This window comes from Solanum stenotomum, chromosome 7 (genome assembly GCF_019186545.1).
Source record: "Solanum stenotomum isolate F172 chromosome 7, ASM1918654v1, whole genome shotgun sequence".
NCBI lineage: Eukaryota > Viridiplantae > Streptophyta > Magnoliopsida > Solanales > Solanaceae > Solanum > Solanum stenotomum.
This window is the reverse complement of record NC_064288.1, coordinates 61136211-61155466: the sequence shown is the minus strand read 5'-3', so window position 1 is coordinate 61155466 and position 19256 is coordinate 61136211. Positions and strand designations below refer to the sequence as shown.

Genomic DNA, 19256 nt, shown 5'->3' with positions numbered 1-19256 from the left:
CCACTCACAATATTCTCCACTCCTATAGTGACAAGTTTTCGTGTCATTTGAGTCATACAACATGAAACCCCCATGTTTTTCACGTAATTTCATCTCACAATAAATGGTATTATTTACGTCGGGAGTAATGAGTCCAGCAAGAGTATAATGATGTCCTGATTCCATTAAATAGTCCATCATTGGTCCTCCATATAGAGAACATTTTGCCTTCACTAAATTTGGAGTTTCATTTTTCACATGAGCTAAAAACATTTATTGTGAATTGATCAATGATGAAAAACTAAGTACGAAGAGGCAAAGTACTAAGTGACAATATTGTGATGAGGAAGACATCATGCTTGTGATTTTCTTGTTGATTTTAGCACTTATATTTATAGTGATTATGTGTGATATGTATCTATCAACTACTTTCATTAATGATAATATATAGTGATATGATATATATGTACCTTTTTATTGATGCTATTTGTTAAGGTCTTACCAAGTCATACCAACTTGAAGATTTTTTATGACTATCTTATTTACACTAACCATGTGTATATACAATACTATTTGCAATAAATTTTCTCAAGTATGAAAAATAAACTTTAATCAAGAAATAAATAAAGAAGTGGTCTTATTTATCAAGAATGTGAGTATAAATTAAAAAATCTGTATAATTTCTTGATTGTTGTGTCCTGATTTATCCCTCGAGGGTCGTTATTTGATCGTTAAGAACGTAGAACATCACTTCAATATTTTGAGTTGATATTGAGGAAAATTGTCTTTTGATCACTTTGTTCTTTTGATTTCTTTGTGAATATTCGAGGAGTTTATGAGATTTTGCGATGATTATTTTAACTTTAAGAAAGACAGTATTTAATGTACTGATATCTTTGTGAATATCCAAGAATTTATGGAAAAAAATTTCACATCTTAGTGGCATAAATATAATGCATTCTTTTAACAGAGCTAAATATGGGAACTATTCTTCAACTATATAAGTCAAAACAAAAATGGAATTTAATACATGTGAAGGGAGGAATATTTGGAAATTTTGCACCAATATCTCTTTCAAATTCTGACTTTGCTTCTGAATTTAAAAGATAGCAGAATATATAACTATCCTCTTAAGTTGTTTTGTTTTTTCATCAACGATACATGAACTATTTATCATCGAAAAACCCTTAATTTGTTGGAATCATTTTTATTTTTTTTTTGTAATTTGTGTTTTTTGACATGAACATACCCAAAATTGGCACAAGCAAACATATTTACTGTTTATCGCCGTATAATTGCTATTCTTATGGGGACGATAAAATTAGCCTACGCAAATAAGATATGGGCATGTAATTTGCGTTGTCCGATATGGACATGTCCAAAATTCCCATGCTTGAATTACGTAGCTGATTGTTTGTTTATGTGTTAGTATCGTGCATGTTATCCTATTTATATCAATCTGACTAATTCTAATTCACGGATCTAGAAAATTAATAATTATGGTTTCAATAGTGCTTAGAATTTTAAATCCGAAACTCTAATTAAGAAAATAAGAAATTTGCTATTCCACATCTTTTGATAGTGAATCTTAAGAGGTCTAATTACCTTATTATTAAGAAGAAATGAATTTTGTTAAAATTGCTTTAGATTAATCTCACACCAAAATGAAAACAAAATAGAGGATTTATAAGTTGTAAGGGCATGTTCAGGATTCAAATGTCACATTTTATAACCTTTGAATAAATTAATCAATTACGTAGTTCATCCATGCATATATTTAAATTCAAGACAGAATTCATTGTTAGACACTTAAATTTAATACGATTTTTCACTTAGATAACTTATGTAGGGTTTGTGTTTGTTCTATCTAAGTGAAAAACATCAAAACGACACAGTGAATACCTACTTCAGGTGTTTAACATGTACGAGACTTGTCTAAGGTGTTTAAATAAAAAGTCATAACAACTTTAAGTATCGATCTGATAAATTTTGACTAAATTTAATTTCCTCAATCTTTTTTCTGTTATGTGAGGCTCATATCCATTTATTAAAGATATATGTCTATTAACTAAAGACTTGACTATTAATCTTTTCTTGGAGCCAAAAATTAATATGTGTGGAGAAAAAAATTATGTCTCTTTTCCTTTTTATGTATTTAGGCTCTAAGTTGGTTCCTATAAATTGAGAGGAGTTCTTGCATTTCTAGACACACCAAAAAATAATAATATTATGTTGTTAAAATGAACATGGAGAAACCTATTTATCATATGGTTTAATAACGGGTCGGTTGTTACATATCTTCGTGTCAACAACAGTTTTCATTTCTCAACAAATATATATATATATATGTTGAAAATCAACTGTTGTTGACTCGAATATATGAAGCAATCTCAATCCGTAAAATGGAACCTTATTGCAAATTAGTGTTTTGCCTATTCGGTAGGTTTAATTTTGACAAGTAAGGTTTGCTAAAGTGTTTGAACACATTTAATCGTACTGATCCTTTGGCTCCAAGAAAATTTATCTTCGGATTATTTTTAATTTTATTTGAAAGTTTGTCAAATAATAGTTTTTTTCTTTTTCAGGCATCAAATATAGAAAGTGGTACTTATCAAGAACAAAGCGGAGCAAGAAGATCTTCAGACGGAAGTAACAATGATGATGGATCAAGCACCAATTAAAAATAATTTTTAGGATATATTTTTTTTAATATTATTTTTGAAAGACAATTAGTATTTTATTGATATAATTTTAGAGTACTTTTATTTTATATGATGAATATTTTGCTTATTCAATCTTTTGTGTTGTGTTTACATTAATTACTAGTGTTATAGGAGTCTAATAGATAGGATGCAACAAATGACATGTAAATGTGGATTGACAAAATTGAAAATTTTAATTATTACAATAAAATTATAGTCATTGAATTGAATATTACGACGATTATATAAAAGTGAATTATGTTTCTTTTTATAATCACGACAGTTTTAAACCATCATTCTATGCCATGAAAATGTCGCATTAATCAAGGGATATTGCGGAAATTATATATAAAAAAATGTCGCAATACATTTATGACAAAAAAAATTGCGCATTTTCGCATGACACTTAGTATATTGTGTCCATTTTGAACTGCCGCATTACATATAAAAAGAATTGCCGCAATAACCCTTATTTTTTGTACTGTGTTCACAAATAAATATCGAGGTGAGAAGTAGCAATTATGTTTGACTCTTACAAAGGTTAATTTGGGATTCAGACTAATAATACAATAAATAATAAAAAATAACATTCAATAAATTATGTGAATTATGTGTTAAAGACATTTATGTGTTGCTTACAATTACACTTATATAATCACATAAGTCATAGTTTATATGTTGCATGTGTTTATTTGTTTTTATTTTCGCACTTTAGCCAACTGTTTGGTTTTTATTTTCGTGCAAGAAGTTTTTCATGTTCTATTATTCCATATTTGAAATTTATCAATTTGATTAATTTGAATTCACAATCTAAAAAGTTCATTAGTTATTATTTCGTTAGAGCTCCTAAATTATATTGCAGAGAATTGATTTTACCCTCAATTTAAATTGTAGAAATCTAATCAGAAAAAGAAGATCTTTACTATTCCACCATATCTTTTTATTGTGAAATTTAAGAAGTCCAATAACTATATTATTGAGGAAAAGACTTTGTTAAAATATTCAAATGTCACATTTTATGTTAAAGAGTACAAAATCTGGAGGCCTAATTTAGTGAAGTCAGAAAGTTCGTTAAGAGTGTCCAAGATTTAATATATATATGTTTAAAAAATAATTTTTGACCTACATATTTTGTACAGTTTTCCCTATACATAATATATTTTTTTGACAAGGATATCTGATTGGCCACCCTGAACTATAGTCTATATATATGGCTACACCACTGAACATTTTTCAAGAGTAAACAATACATCGTTAAAATCAGTATTTCCTTTTGTCAATAGAATGAATTTGCAATAAAATTTTACGTGACCAAATTCATGTGTATAATAATTAGAGTGTAAAAAAATTAGTCGTCAACAGAACGAATTTGTATTACGATTTTACGTGATCAATTTTAAGCATATGTTAATTTAGAGTATAAAAAAAGTATCAATTATATGTCAATAAAATTGATCATTTATAATTGCATGGTATATATATAGAGTTAAATTCAAGGCAGAATTCATCGGTAGACACTTAAATTAGTTCGATTTTTCATTTTAATACTTCACCTAAGTTGTTTTTGAGGTGTCTGAAAAGCGTCAAAATGATACAGTAAAGGCCTACTTCGTGTGTTTAACATCTACAAGACTTATTTAAGATGTATAAATGAAAAGTCATGCTAACTTTAAGCATTCATCTGATGAATTTTGACTAAATTAAATTTCTTTAACTTTTTTCTGTTATGTGAGGCTCATATCTATTTATTATAGATATAAGTCTATTTACTAAAGACTTCACTATTAGTATATTTTTGGAGCCAAAAATTAATATGTGTGGAGAAAAATTAATGTCTCTTTTCCTTTTTATGTATTTAGGCTCTAAGTTGATTCCTATAAATTGAGAGGAGTTCTTGCATTTCTAGACACACCAAAAAAAAAAATATGTTGTTAAAATAAACATGGAGAAATTTATTCATCATATGGTTAATAGCGGGTCGATTGTTACATATCTTCTTGTCAGCAGTAGTTTTCATTTCTCAATATATTTAATATATATATAATGAATATATTTGTTGAAAATTAACTGTTGCTGACTCGAATATATGAAGCAATGCTGGCCCGTAAAATGGAACCTTATTGCATTTTAGTGTTTTGCCTATTCGTAGGTTTAATTTTGACAAATGAAGTTTGTTTAAGTGTTTGAACATATTCTTCATTGATCGATAGATTAAGAATTCGAATCACGTTATAAGGTAAGTGAAAATAGTACTGATCCCTAGTAAAAGATGAAGTAAGAAAAAAAAAGATTAGGTTTAATTAATTTGTTGGGTGTATTTTTTTTTTCCTTAACTAACGGAGATATTAATAACTGATATTTACTTTAATTAATTTGTGGAAGTTGAAAACTTACTATGCAGACAATGAATTATTATCATTAATATATTTAATTAACTTGTACTGACGATTTCAAATATTTTTTCGCTAAAAAATCATCTTTCTGGTATTTCCATGTTACTAATCTTTTTGTCTTTAATAAAATTTATCTTTGGATTTTAATTTTTGTTTGAAGATTTGTCTATTAATACATTTTTATTTTTTTCAGACATTAGATGTAGAAATTGGTGCTCACTAATCACCAATCGAATCAAGAAGATCTTCGGATGGAAGTAACAATCATAATGGACCAAACACCAATTAAAAAATATTTTTAGGATTTATTATTATTGAATGATACTTTAAAATTTGTATTTTGATGATGTAATTTTAGAATATTTTTATTTTATATAATAAATATTTTGCTTATTTAATCTTTTATGTTGTGTTAACATTACTTGTGTTGTAAGAGTGTAGAATGTATAGAGTGCAATAAACAAGATATAAATGTGGAATGACAAAATTGAAAAATTTAATGATTACAATAAACTTTTAAACAACTATTTTAAACCATCGTAATATAAAAGTAACTTTTTTTTACAGTTACAATGGTGTAAAATTGTGATCACTCTATATAAAAACGCATTAACCAAGGAATATTGCAACGGTGATATAATAATACATTGTTTTTGAAAAATCATCGTAATATATTCATGTGTGGCAAATGGAATTGTGGTATTTTCGCAAATTATCGTTATGGTGTGTTTTGAAGAGCATCATAATTGGTAAATTGTAGATTTTTTTTTTTAAAAAAAAAATTGTGATTTTTATAACCAAAATTGGTAAATTATTATGATTTTAAAAGAAAGAAAATAAAAATAGTATTCTTTAAAAAAGTAATATTTTTATTAGGAACATGAAGCGTTTAAGAATATATATATTTTATTATTATTATTATTATTTTATTCGGAAAAGATTCATTTAGTAACAATAAAGACAATTCGAGACCAAATTATTAATATCAAAAGTATTTATGAATCAAAGTATTGACAGCAAGGAAATTATTGAACCAAAATGTAAATAAAGGATATTTTATTTATTAGACATAGCTTAAAAATATTTTTGACCCTTTTCCGTAAATAAAAAGAAACACCACTAGTAACTAGAAAAAGAACAAAAATTAACTAAAGCATCCTAATTGGTAAATTGTAGATTTTTAATTTTTAAATTTTATTTTTTTTAGAGATTCTTATGACCAAAACTGATATGTACAATAGCAAAAATGGTAGAAAAATTATTATGGTCAAATAGATGGTTGGTTTATATTTCCATACTTTGTCATGTTGAATTGATTGATTAGGTAAAATCTTAAATATTAGGATTTAGTACATAAGTTCAAATAAGGAAATAAATTGATAACTAAAATTTTATTATATTTCAAAATTCTAAATATTTAAAATAATAATTAAATAATTATTTTACCTAATATGAAATTGATTTTTAAAGGGTAAAAAAGGCAAAAAAAAAATCATTTTTCCTTTAAATACATGAAGTTGAGTTGATTCCTGAACACCACTAGATTATCCCAAGTTCTATTGGCATAAAGCTTGCCAATAGACTTGATGAACTCCAACATCAAGGTTCTAAAATCAATTTCTAAGACACTCAATTAATGATTAATTGATTTTAGAATCGTGATGTTAATTCATCTTCTTAACATGTACCCCTCTTTAGATTCGATTAGACAATGATAGAGTTTCGAACCAACTCATGTGGATAAAAGGAATAAAGAAATTGAAGTTATTGAAGGTGTTGTGAGATAATCTAGCGTTGTTCAGGAACCATCTCAGCTTCATGTGTGTAAGGAACCATTTATTCTTTGTTTTTTTATTCTTCAAAAAATAAATTTTACACCATATAAAATGGTTATTTAATTATTTTTTAAATATTTAAAACTTTTAAATCAATTAAGATTTTAGTTATTATTTTTTTATTATTTGAACTATGTACATAAGTCCAGTTTTGAAATCAATTCAAATCTTATCTAAACAATCAATTAAGATGCGTTGATTGTATATTTAGGTAAAATCTTGTTTGATTTAAATTTCAAAATATTAAGACTAGATATTGTACATAGTTCAAATAAGAAAAAATTAATAATTAGAATTTAATTGATTTCAAAATCATAAATATTTGAAAAATAATTAAATATTTATTTTATGTAATGTGAAATTTATTTTTTTAAGGAGTAATGAAAAAAGAAAAAATGATTATCTTTTAAATACATGAAGCTGATCTGGTGCCTAAACACCACTAGGTTCTATTGGCATAAAATTTTGCCTGTCATTGTTCACACATCACATGTGGATTGATGGATTTTTCATAGTTGGTGAGGCAATGAACTATAATCATGGTTCAAAATCCAGCCTCAAGTAGCGGTATTTTTTTTTTCCTTACGTACCAAACATAAGAAAATAAATTTTAAAAAGTCCATTATTTTCTAGAAAAAAAATTATTATGTATGTATGAGGGTGAATGATAAGATGTGATGGAAGATGGAAATGACATAATAAATGAAAATTTTCACTTACAGAATTTCAATCTTTGAACATGATCATAATACGTATATAAATGAACTTTTGATTCAGATTAATAAAATGTTGAGTATGTAGAGTCATATATCACATTTCAAACTTTTGGTTCAAGTTATTTTAGTACCCATTTGACCATAGATTTTTCAAATAAAATTGGGGGAAAAAATTGATAAATAGTATTTGGCCATACAATTTGTCATTATTTGGCAAGTATCAAATAACCCAAATTCCCAAATACTAGAAAAAACTAGTATTTAGGTCATATCTTATTATTTGGGAGCTTTTAAATATTCAAATTCTACTTTTATCTTTTACAAAAACATCCTCTATAGTAGTTGTTTGCGTTGTATTACATAAGATTTTACGTGAACACCAAAACAATGATGGAGTATTCAGTGAATATGAAAGTGATGATATGGTTGTTGATGAAAAAAAATGACGAACAATCAGCTTTGGGTAATAAAGTCATGTGCTTTGTCTAATTCACGATGTACGGAATGATGCTTGTTGCACTCACTCTGAACTACCACATTGCTTCAATGTCATGGACACTACTTGTTATTTGTTGCAACAAAGATCTAATTGACTTGTTGCGGAAGTCATGAATCTTGTTACGTCGATATTTCTATCTTGCTATGTAATACAAACTATGGTTAGTTTTGATATTTTTGATATGTTTCCCAAATATCATGGTGAAATTTCACCGAAAAATTCATCCAAATAATATTTGCCAAAAATATTTGGCGGCCAAACACTAGCTTAGTATGTGTTACAAATTGGGTGGAGGGTCCACTCGCCTTTAGGATTTTGGGCCGTGACAAAAGACTTGTCCATTTTTCATCAATATATTCAACAATTGTTCAAAAACACTTGTCCATTTGAAGTATATTCAGTTAGAAAGCAAAATAACAAATACCATACTACCATAATTTTATACATAATCCCTAAAATTTCTTATAAATTTCACAGAACCTAATAATATGATCATGAAATGCTACAATTTCATTGGTTCACCAAGGATTATTTCCATATGTCTAATTGGTTCACTACTTGCAATAGTCTAGTTGAAGGGAGTTTTTCTTGAACAGATGACTGCGTATCCATTTGAAGAGCACACATTTACCTGCAACCAACATGCATAATCCATCTTCACGTTAAACAACTCGAAAAGCCCCCAGAAAAAGATATTTTAGGTTTAGATCCAAGTGATAGTTTAACACATTACTGAGAAACCTACATCAACATAATGTTGATTCACTACAAGAAAATATTTGCATCTGAAAAGAGTACATTTGAGTGAATCCGAGGACTAGCAGCTGGCATCGGTAGTATTGAATATCTTACCAGAATAAGTACAGAGTGTCATAGAGCAGGGAAGCAGTTATCTTTCGGAATATTTTCAGGTTGAAGTTGTTACTGCAGTCATTTGTTGCATAAGTATTTCTTCAACTCTATCTGTAAAGCCTGAGATAGTCTGTCGTGCATTTGTATCCAACGAGTTTGCCACTTCCTGTAAGGATGAAATGAATAAAAGATCCAACGAGACTCAGTCTCTGAGAGGCAATAGGCCAACCTTCCCTTTTTTCCACAAGAATAACCAAACTTTTTTTCCTACTAATTGGAAACACTTTTAGGAGGCGATTTGAATCCTAATAACAGAAATTTTGAAATTTGGTGGACTTACTAGGTCCCAATCAGCACGATGTATCATTAGCACTGTACAATTACGTTAACTAAAATGACCTTCCATTGTAGTGATGTTTTGCATTTCTCTTTGACCGTTATAGATCATGCAAGTTCAAGTCAGATTACCATTCACAATGTAAATATCACATCTATATTTGGTTAATAAATCCAATCCCAATAGGACTTCAACACAAAGTCACAAACTGTCCAGCACTGGTATGAAACGGCTATAATCTATAACAACGCTATGAATAAACAACTTACCGCAACCTTGCAAAGGAGGGTCAAAGATATCTGTTGTGAGTACTGACTTGAACTCTTGAGAGACATCAGGGTTAAACCAGAACTGGTTAAAGGCCAACCTTGAGGTAGCTTTATGAAAGCATCAATTCCACCAACCATATGAGCTACTATTGTCTCTTCTCTATCCGCATAATCAAATGAATGTCTGTTTGGTTTGAGTAGATATAAGTACATAATTCAAAAATAGATCAAATAAATGCAACATCAGAAGCCAAGAGAAAAAACTTTGAGCCATTTTGTACGTAGAAATTTGGTCCTCTTTCTCCACCTTCTGCATAATTTTCTGGCCCCTTCTATAGTCAGGACTAGGATTTTACATACTCAGTCCACTCTTATTCAATTTACGAAGCTTCTCCTTCTTTCATCGAATTCAAACAGTTTAGCGCATCTTCTTCGACCCATTAATTTCAAAGGATTTCTCACTGATAGGAGGAATGACTTCCTTAACATAATATCAACTCCAGTAACTGTAGAATAGGATTATATTACTCGGTAATCTAATCTATTAGTCAATTAAGATTGTGATCAATGTAAATATAGACTTTGATCACCTTTCTCCAACTACTACTTCAGATCCATTACATAGTTAAGTCAGATTAATAACTCCAGTTTGAACTCCTATACTGTTTCATATTTATCCCAATAGCCCACTTAATACCAGTTATTCAACACAATATTTCAGCACTGCTCCAATGGCATAAACCCCTCAACATGCTCGCAGTAAAAATCCATCCCTTGCTTCTTCAGAGATTCCTTGCATACCAGCGTAACTAACTTTATCACTCTTTTTTTAAGTAGAGCAAAATTTTCTAACTTGTCTTGAGATTTATTTATATGACTCTTTTATAAGGTATTAAGATTTATTTATGTGACTTAGTTGGATGAAATAAATGGAGTTACTTTAGTGTGTTATTATCAAGTTGCAACATGTGGAGCTCATCTTAATACTTGTAAATCTTAATTTTGTCCTCTGGAAGTGAAAAATAATTAGCTCTCCTTTTGTAGCGTACAAGCAGTGCATCCTAAGGTACAAATAGGATATCTATTGGGTTTTCTTTCTAAAATTTAGATGTAACTAACATGAATAAAGCATCAGAAATTGATAAATGAAGTGCTAAAACCATATTGACACAATTAGAAAAAAATGTACAACACCACCTCTACAAAACGATCTTGACTGAAATTGCATGCATAAAGTACAAAATAAGGACTAACCTTGAACTATTTGCACTCTTCACTAGAAAGCGCCTTAATGTGCTAAGAACAATTCGATCTTGCACCCTTTTAACGAACCACTCCAAAGAAGATCTATTTTCAAGAACTCCCACAGGGAAATAGACCTGTCTGTAATCAGTGGCACTATGTGAATTTTCATGTTGGAAATTACTTCCAAAATAAGAAATTAAATACCACTTACGCTGCAAAATCAACTAAAACTTCGCATCAAATTTGACTTTATTAAATAATAAAGGATAATGATTTATGCTCAGGCATCAAACAAATAGATTTACACAAGACAAAACTTAGTGAGATCAGTAGAGTGTACAAGAAAATGAAAAGGAAACACACCTTAAGGATTTTGCAGTATCAGTTATATCGCTTATAGATACATCATTTGGGAAAATCTGAAGAGGATCACCAAAAAATAGATTGAGGTATAATAGATCAGAAATGGCAGCATTATATCTTATTGACCAGTAAAAACTAAGGAAAGCAAGCAGTTAATTCAACAAAGGAAGAAAATCAAACAGCTTGCAGGTAAACCAATGATTCAGTCGGTTATAACTTATAAGCAACCAATATACTGGAAACACAGAACAGTAGATTTTTTTGTTTCTGCATATGACTTGTTGTATTTCATCTAACACACTCTTTGTAAGCACAAAACCAATTTTCTTAGCCTAAGTTGTTTTGATAATTTAACATCAGGCATATTTAGGTACTTTGACTGTTTGCTACAGCGAATGTCTGTTGCCAATGTATCAAAAAGTGGGTAAGTATTTTAATTTCTGGCAGATATAGAGAAGGATTATAAATCCACTTTAAGCCAATGTCCTGTCAGGAGAAAGTTAAGTCTATGCTAGATTTGTCTTATGTAGAAGGCTCGTATTTCATACAACGTTATGCCACATTCTCTTCCAAAACATCATCTCATCAGTGGAAAGAAAAATGAGTTATTCATTTCTTTTTTGGGTTAATAGCTATGTTAAGTTTGCATTGCTACTTCATATTGACCGGTAATATAAATTTATAATAGTCAAATATAACATATTTTCTAACTGAGGGGATCAAAGGTACACAATTTAATCAATTGAAGGTTAAGTATGCTGTGTCATATATCACAAGGACAAAAAACATAATTTACCAATAACTTAGGGACCAAAAAGCAGTTATCCCTAATTTTTAAGTCACAAACTGCTGAAAAAACACACCTCAACATGTTTTAGCTCCATGGCTCCATCCATCAGTTCAATTAACAACTCGTGATTTTGCTCTGGTGGTTCAGCAACANACTAGGCAAGCCCGGTGCGACGAGCTCGACCCAAAAGGCAAACCCCTTGCTTTCCCTGGCAAGGGGTTTCGAACTTGAGACCTCCAACATGGAAGTCCCAAGCCCAAACCACTGGGCTTTATGTGTCATATATCACAAGGACCAATAACTTAGGGACCAAAAATGCAGTTATCCCTAATTTTTATGTCACAAACTGCTGAAAAAACATACCTCAACGTGTTTTAGCTCCATGGTTCCATCCATCAGTTCGATTAACAACTCATGATTTTGCTCTGGTGGTTCAGCAACATCGATTATTTGGTTGTGGAGCAAGTTTTCTAAGTTTGGGATAAAAGTTCTCAAAGATAATCTGATGCGGTTCCCCTCAAATTCTACTATCTTAAGACCAGAAAATGCATCTTCAATCTTTTCTATAGCCTCAAACCTGATTATATTGTAAAATTAAATGCACCGGAATTAGACAAGAGAGAGTACGGAGAACTATGCAAAGTTTATTTTCGAAAATACCTGTTGAAAGTACTCTCAAGTTCTTCCAAGGACTTCAAATTCAATTTGCTCTTTTCAAGCTGATTACCTAATTCAAAGATCTACATACAAAGGGGGTAAAACAATGATACATAAGTAACCTTAATTTTCTTTTAAAGAAATAACAGAACAACATCCAAGTATGCTTTGGCAGTTCGCCAGTAGACAGATTGTTATGCAATGTGATAATTGAGACTACGAATAGACTAAAAAATTGCTGTTGCATCAGCCACTGACAGCAAGATTTGCATTTAGATAATGATATCAAACTACTCTAAGTAGTCTTGCAATATTGAAAAGATGTAAGAACCTTAAAGTTATGTTCTACAGGTGCACTTGACAAGTTTCCTTTATCTTCTCCAGGTGTAGAACAAGGAAAATTTGTTAGTGCTCTTCCTTGTTCAAGTCCCTAAAATATAAGGTAAGATACAATAAGTATAACAATAACAGGCATTTGAACAAAGTTGGAAGTTCTAAGATTTAGAGGAATCATGATAAGATTGAAGCATTAGGCTTGGACACAGAAGAGGGAAAAAAATAGAAAAAGAACAAGAACTGTTCACCTAGCAAGAAATATTCAGCTGCTAATCAAAGTGTAATTTTTTTAAAGGTAATTTGATTGAATTTAACTGGTTCAGCAGTATAACAAAAGTATCCTTGCTAATATTTCCACTTGAAAAGATTCAATGACTGACAACTTATCATTAGTTTTCAAATGAAAAGACCACACAGAAGAATTATGCAATGATTGCAACTGAGAGGAAGTGATAAATCATGAAGCTAATGGATTGTCCCTTCTAGGCCCCATAGAGTAGACACAAGTTTCAACTATGCAACTCATTAGCTGCTGATCAAATTTGGAGTTCTTGCCACAATATTCTTCACATAGAACTTGAAATTGTAAAGTTGATTCACTGGCAAACAAAAAGCAACAACAACCTTCCGTTTTTCCTCATTTTCTTAAGAAAATAAACACAAAGTTTTAACTTACATCCAGCCAAAACAAAGAGATACAAAATCAAGGGGCAAGAAAAGCTAAGAATTTAGAAGTTCCTTCTTCTTAATGTTTGTTCCACAGTCCATTCATCAAAATTATTCATGCTGAGAAAAATGCTCCAAAAAAATGACACATGGCATCTTCCACAACACCTCTCTATGTTTTCAGACTTCTCCTCATATTCATAAAATTTACAGGAGACAGGTGAGGAAGATTGTCGATGTGTCACCAAATAAGAACATGATGATCCCACTTCGTATACTCACGGAAGAAAAATAATGAAAAAACTTTACACTTGTGTGCTCCCAATACATGGATGATATGGTAAAGGTGCAACAGAGTTGACATCCATTACTGCTAAACAAGCTTGAAATATTGTAAAAAACATATGCACTAACACAAATAGTAACGAACTTCAGTATAGAATTGGATCACACAGGGGTTAGAAATTGTCACAGTTTACATTCTTCCACCCACATGCAGTTTATTTGATATTTCACCTTAACACTTTAGGGTGAGCAGCCAGATACCATAAAACTATAGCATGTCCAATTTCTTAAGGAACCAACAAGTAAATGTGTGTCCTAAATCTGCAAGCAATCCCCCTCCACTCCACTGGCCCACACTGATCAACAAACTTAGTTTAGATTCAAGTAGAATCAGCAGATGAACAGAAACAAACCAGTGATTCAATGAGCTCCAAAGGACAACTAAGGCCTTCAATCTCATTCACCAATTTGCTATAACCTACAGAAAAAAAGAAAAACATTTCAAAATCAGAAGTTGAGCACGTGTCCCAATCCCACATAAATCTGAATTTTCCAGAACCACCAGGAATCCTCAGCACCTTCAACATATTCCCTTGAAAGCCCCTCAATTTCATCTGCAATTTTTGCATTTTTAGCCTCTTCTGTGCTTAGCTCATTCTTCAAATAATTCCAAAATTCATCTGAAGTTACAAACACGAGAATTATAATGGCAGATAAAACTCCCTCCCCTTAAACATACGTGTGTGTGTGTTATACACATACACACACTTATAGAGGGAAAAAGAAGATATAAACAGCTTTTCTTCTACCTAAATCCTGATCAGACGAGAAGTTGACTTCTGAAGCATCACATAATATCTGTTCCACTTTGCTCTGAAAAATGATACCCAATGAACAAACAGGACTTTGATAGAAAAATATAGTGAACATCACAAGCTGTCAAAGAAAACATGAAATGATCTATTCACAAAGAAATAACCTCTCTTGTTCTCATCAATTTTTCTATTCCTTGTCCCTTGTTGAGTCAATTTGATCCTTTTCAGAGCTAATGTGTTTGGTATTGGTAACATTGCATTCTATGATGAACTCATGTTTCATTGTTTAGTTATCTTAAAGTGAAAAATGTTCTCTTCAATTAAAACAATTCCCATCTACAAGGGGGGTTATGGCTTCTTTAGCTAATGAAAGAACTCATTTTCCTTTCCTAATATCCCAGCTTTGACTCTATGTTACTTGTAACATTATTTTCAACCTTAACTACTCAAAATTATATCCAACCAACACTGGAAAACAGTCCAGAAACACAGACCATTTTCCTCCACACCAACCACACAACTGAAAATAGTTAAGTCATTTTCCTTTTGGAAAAATAAATTTTGATCCTTTTTTTTTATATCCATGGTGTCTGCACCAGCTTTCGCACACCTCGACTATCTCCACAAGATACCTACACCTCCTAACACAACAAGGTAACTATGTCCACCAAGGCTAGAACATATGGAAAAAACCACCTAGTGTGTTTTTGTCTCTGGAATTTGAACCTGAAACCTCAGTTCTCGACCCACTTCATTGACCACTAGGACTAGGTCACTAGGCAATAAATTTTGATATTAAGAAACTACAGGTACTGTAATTTTTCCATATCCAAATGCTAAACGAGTGTGCTCAATTTAACTTAACTTAACCAAATTCTGGAGCTAAATAACACAAAACTACTCAAAAGTTTTCATCTTTTTAACTAAAATTATAAAAAAAAAAATGCAAAGTTCAAGTTTTTTTTTACCTCAAATTGAAGTGTACAATCTTCCAGTGATTTCTTCAATTCTATACCAAATGCTTCTGGTTCTTCAACACTTATTTGAATATCTCTAAGCTCTTGAATCTCCCTATTATTACCATATTCCAAAGCAACAAACGTTACAAAAAAAAACAATTTAATTTAGCTTGAAAGTGCAAAAAAAAAAAGGGGACCTGCGAAGAGAATCAGCATCATTATGACTTGGATTTTCCATTTTTTGCTCGAATTTCGTAAAAAAAAATCCAGATTTTTTCTGTAATTCAAACTCCCGCCATTGTTATACGGGTTTGTGGTTGTGTTGATTAAAGAGGAAAGAGACGCTGGAGGTGGATCGGGTAAGTCAAGCCCATATAGGTTGGCCCATTTATATAAGCCCATTAAAGTCGGGCAAAATTTAAAGTTTTTTCTCTTATAAATTTTAATTTTTTTTTTTTGTCTTGCTTGGCATAAATTATGTGTGAATTAAGTTATGCAACATAAGCTGTAGGCGGATAACGGATTATTGATCCGCTCAGAACTTATTTGAATTGAAATGGATTAAACTGTGAATCATAACCTAACCTTACCAGTTCATACTAAGTTTTAGTTGCTTTATTTTATTTTGTTAGTATCTAATAAGACTAGTTTTGTTTATTTTATTATGACAATATAAAACATATTTATTTAAAATGGAGAAAAAAAAATGGCAAAATTTCTCACTAGTCATTTGAGCTATATAGTAGTCTATATTTTTATGGAGTGAGCTAATAAATAAGCGAGTCAATAATCCGCTCGAATTTGAATAAATTGAACTGAGTTATATTTATATGAGCTAATTTATAAAATCAGCACTAACGTAAGATTTCTGTCATTTATCAAACTCAATATATTTCGTAGCAAGATTCTCTTCTTTTTCTTTTTTTTAGATTTTCTAAAAATTAAAAGAAAAAAAACAATATTGCAAAGAGCCAAAGAGGTCATAAAATTAACAGAAATCAAGTTTTTAGGCTTTTGTGGCTAATTTATGAATAACAAAACTCATGCAGATTGGACCTTGATGATTTTGGCAAGGGTATAAAACTCGTGATTAGAAAAACAACCTCCCTTTTGCTAGAAGAAATCAATAAAATTTTGTGGACATATGAGTCATCCGATCTAAGTGTATTGGTTGTTTGCTCATGAGATAAGCGGGGATTAAAAATTCAAGATCATTCATTTTAATATTATTGAGTGCTCGTAAGGGAGTTATCCGACATAAAAAATTACACTATATATATGTGTATTATGTTTGAATATTTATTGAATAACCTCTTATATTCTAGTAATTAGTCTTTATATATAAATAGCTTGGTACATTAAAGCTCCCGCTCAAGTCTCTATATAGTCATTCAAAATCACTTCTTCATAGCAAATTGAATAACCTCTTAAATTCTAGCAAGTCTCGAACTCTCTCTATATATAAGGCAGTCTGGTGCACTAAAACTTCTGCTCAATCTCTTATATTCTAGCAAGTCTTGAACTCTCTCTATAATAAGGCAGTTTGGTGCACTAAAGCTTCTATTCGAGTCTTTATATATAGTCTTTCAAAATCACTTCCACATAGCAAAAAATCTAAACAAAAAATGTCTTCTCTAAGAAACATTTCTATTTTTTCCATCTTTTTCTTGCCTTTTTTCTTGCTTTTGGCTTCACAAACCAAAGCAAACTTTAACTCAAATCTTATTGAAAAAGCATGCACAACTTATAAACCAAATTGGGACTTTAATTTTTGCATAAAACTCTTAAATTCTGATCCCAAAATCTCATCAACACAAACTCCATTTGATTTAGCCATAGCCATTATTAAAGCAGGAAATTCCCATGCATCAAAAACTCAAGACTACATAAATAAAAAGCATAGTCATGAAGGAGGCACAAGCCCTGTTGTTTCTTCAGCATTGAGTGTGTGTAGCAAATGGTATGTTTGATTCTTTTTCATATGTATGTCAAACACGTTCGGATATTTTTCGTTCATATAAGATTCTGTGGCGGAGCAAGTAACACCGCTAACACGTATGTTACTTATTTTCTTTAGTAACACATAGTTTTAGTCAAAGCTACTGAGTTCTGGTGAAACTCTAGCTTCACCCATGGTGAGATCACAGCCCACATATAACTTCTTGCATAAATATGTTTATTTGTATGACAATCTCAAGCACCCCCTTACACGTTTTTTTTCTTTCATAGGCGAAACATCAAACTTGTGAAAATATTAATGTTTGTTATTTTGGTGGCGGTGAGATTTGAACGTGAAGCATTACTTGCTCTAATATTAGGATTTTGAACTATGTGACCGTCTCATTTTTAGTAGGACCAAAAGCACTTTTGATTTAATTGATCTGACGTCGAAGCACATCAAATATTAATTTAATTGAATTGTGCACTTTTGATCTCTTTGCTTGCTAATATATTCACAAATTACCACAATTATTAATCATCTCACCACGTAATTGCTCATATGCGATATGTTATGTTAAGTTTGTATTGTTACTCCATATTTAACGATAATACAATTTTATAGATAGTCAGCTCATGTAACACATTTTCTACGTTAAGGGACCAAAAACACACATTTCAGGTTAATAGAAGGTGAAATATGCTGATGCATATATCAGAAGGATCAAAAAAAGAAATTATCAAAAATTTAAGATGAAAAGTGGTATTACTAATTTCTAATAGCATAAGCTTTTTTAAATGAAATCTGAATAGACATAAGATTAAACTTTTAGATGAGATCATTTTATAACACATAATTTATTTATTTTTACTTTTAAAGTGGCTATGAGATTTGAACTCAAGATCCTCTTGCTTACCTATTATCATGTTGAGTTGTCTGACCATCTCAAGTTTAGAAATAACATACTTTAACTGATTAATTATATTATGTCTCAACAACAGGTATGGCGGTGTTGTTGGAGCATTTGTGACTGCTTTAGATGATGTTCAAGAGAAGAAATTTCAATCAGCTAGTGATCATGTTAAATCAGCTAAAGATTTTGCCATGAATTGTGAAGAGGCATTTGCTTCAAGAAATGTTCAAGATGATGAAATTTCAAAGGGTGATAATCTTGTTATGTATTTCAGTTTATCTGTTGGAGTGATTATTAATGTTCTTGGAGAAACAATTAATTATACCACATTTTGATCTTTTGGTTTGTTCTACTTTAGTATTTATATGGCAATAAATAATCTATCTTAGCTCATTTAAGTGAAGCAATCAAGATCTATATGTTTCAAAACTAGTTTGATTTGATTTTGTTGTTCTATATTGTGTTGATCGCGCTTCAACAATTTCAGCGACAATATTTTAATTCCCAAAGTTCATAGTTACTACTCTCATAACTCAAATCATTTCAAATGAAACTCAAACAATGACCAATATATCATCAAATTAAATTTTCGCTTCTCCCGCAACCCTACCTCTTCAAGTTTTAATTTCTAAATCATTATTTGCATCAACATGTGAGTCTTTTGTCGAAATGTCATTTCATTTTATCTTTTTATTTATCGTGAATG

General features: G+C 30.5%; 2 protein-coding genes across 3 annotated transcripts; one reads left to right on the top strand and one right to left on the bottom strand.

Moving 5' to 3' along the window:
* Positions 1–8464: 8464 nt before the first annotated feature.
* LOC125870429 (uncharacterized) lies at positions 8465–16040 on the bottom strand. 2 transcript variants are annotated; one of them, XR_007446892.1, is made up of 13 exons: positions 15896–16040; positions 15708–15810; positions 14734–14797; positions 14503–14604; positions 14338–14402; positions 12969–13067; positions 12641–12720; positions 12344–12557; positions 11191–11246; positions 10837–10965; positions 9583–9766; positions 8977–9142; positions 8465–8755 (listed from the first exon to the last, which is right to left on the bottom strand). XR_007446892.1 is itself a non-coding variant. In XM_049550865.1 (12 exons), the coding sequence occupies exons 1-12, from the start codon at positions 15934–15936 to the stop codon at positions 9032–9034; spliced, it is 1248 nt and encodes a 415-aa protein (XP_049406822.1). In that variant the 5' UTR covers positions 15937–16040; the 3' UTR covers positions 8820–9031. The 2 variants fall into 2 exon arrangements, 1 of the variants encoding a protein (XP_049406822.1); XM_049550865.1 differs by lacking the exon at positions 8465–8755 and having other exon boundaries at positions 8820–9142.
* Positions 16041–17318: 1278 nt separating this feature from the next.
* On the top strand, positions 17319–18922 carry LOC125870430 (putative invertase inhibitor). Its single transcript, XM_049550866.1, has 2 exons — positions 17319–17658; positions 18639–18922. The coding sequence occupies exons 1-2, from the start codon at positions 17324–17326 to the stop codon at positions 18883–18885; spliced, it is 582 nt and encodes a 193-aa protein (XP_049406823.1). The 5' UTR covers positions 17319–17323; the 3' UTR covers positions 18886–18922.
* The last annotated feature ends 334 nt before the right edge of the window (positions 18923–19256 follow it).

Coding starts and splice junctions, on each gene's coding strand:
- LOC125870429 (XM_049550865.1), bottom strand. CDS start 15,936: ATGGAAAATCCAAGTCATAATGATGCTGATTCTCTTCGCAG. Junction 14,403..14,502: donor TTCAAGGGAATATGTTGAAG/GTGCTGAGGATT, acceptor TTTTTTCTGTAG/GTTATAGCAAATTGGTGAAT. Junction 11,247..12,343: donor TGGAGCTAAAACACGTTGAG/GTATGTTTTTTC, acceptor GATCCTCTTCAG/ATTTTCCCAAATGATGTATC.
- LOC125870430 (XM_049550866.1), top strand. CDS start 17,324: ATGTCTTCTCTAAGAAACATTTCTATTTTTTCCATCTTTTTCTTGCCT. Junction 17,659..18,638: donor TTGAGTGTGTGTAGCAAATG/GTATGTTTGATT, acceptor TCTCAACAACAG/GTATGGCGGTGTTGTTGGAG.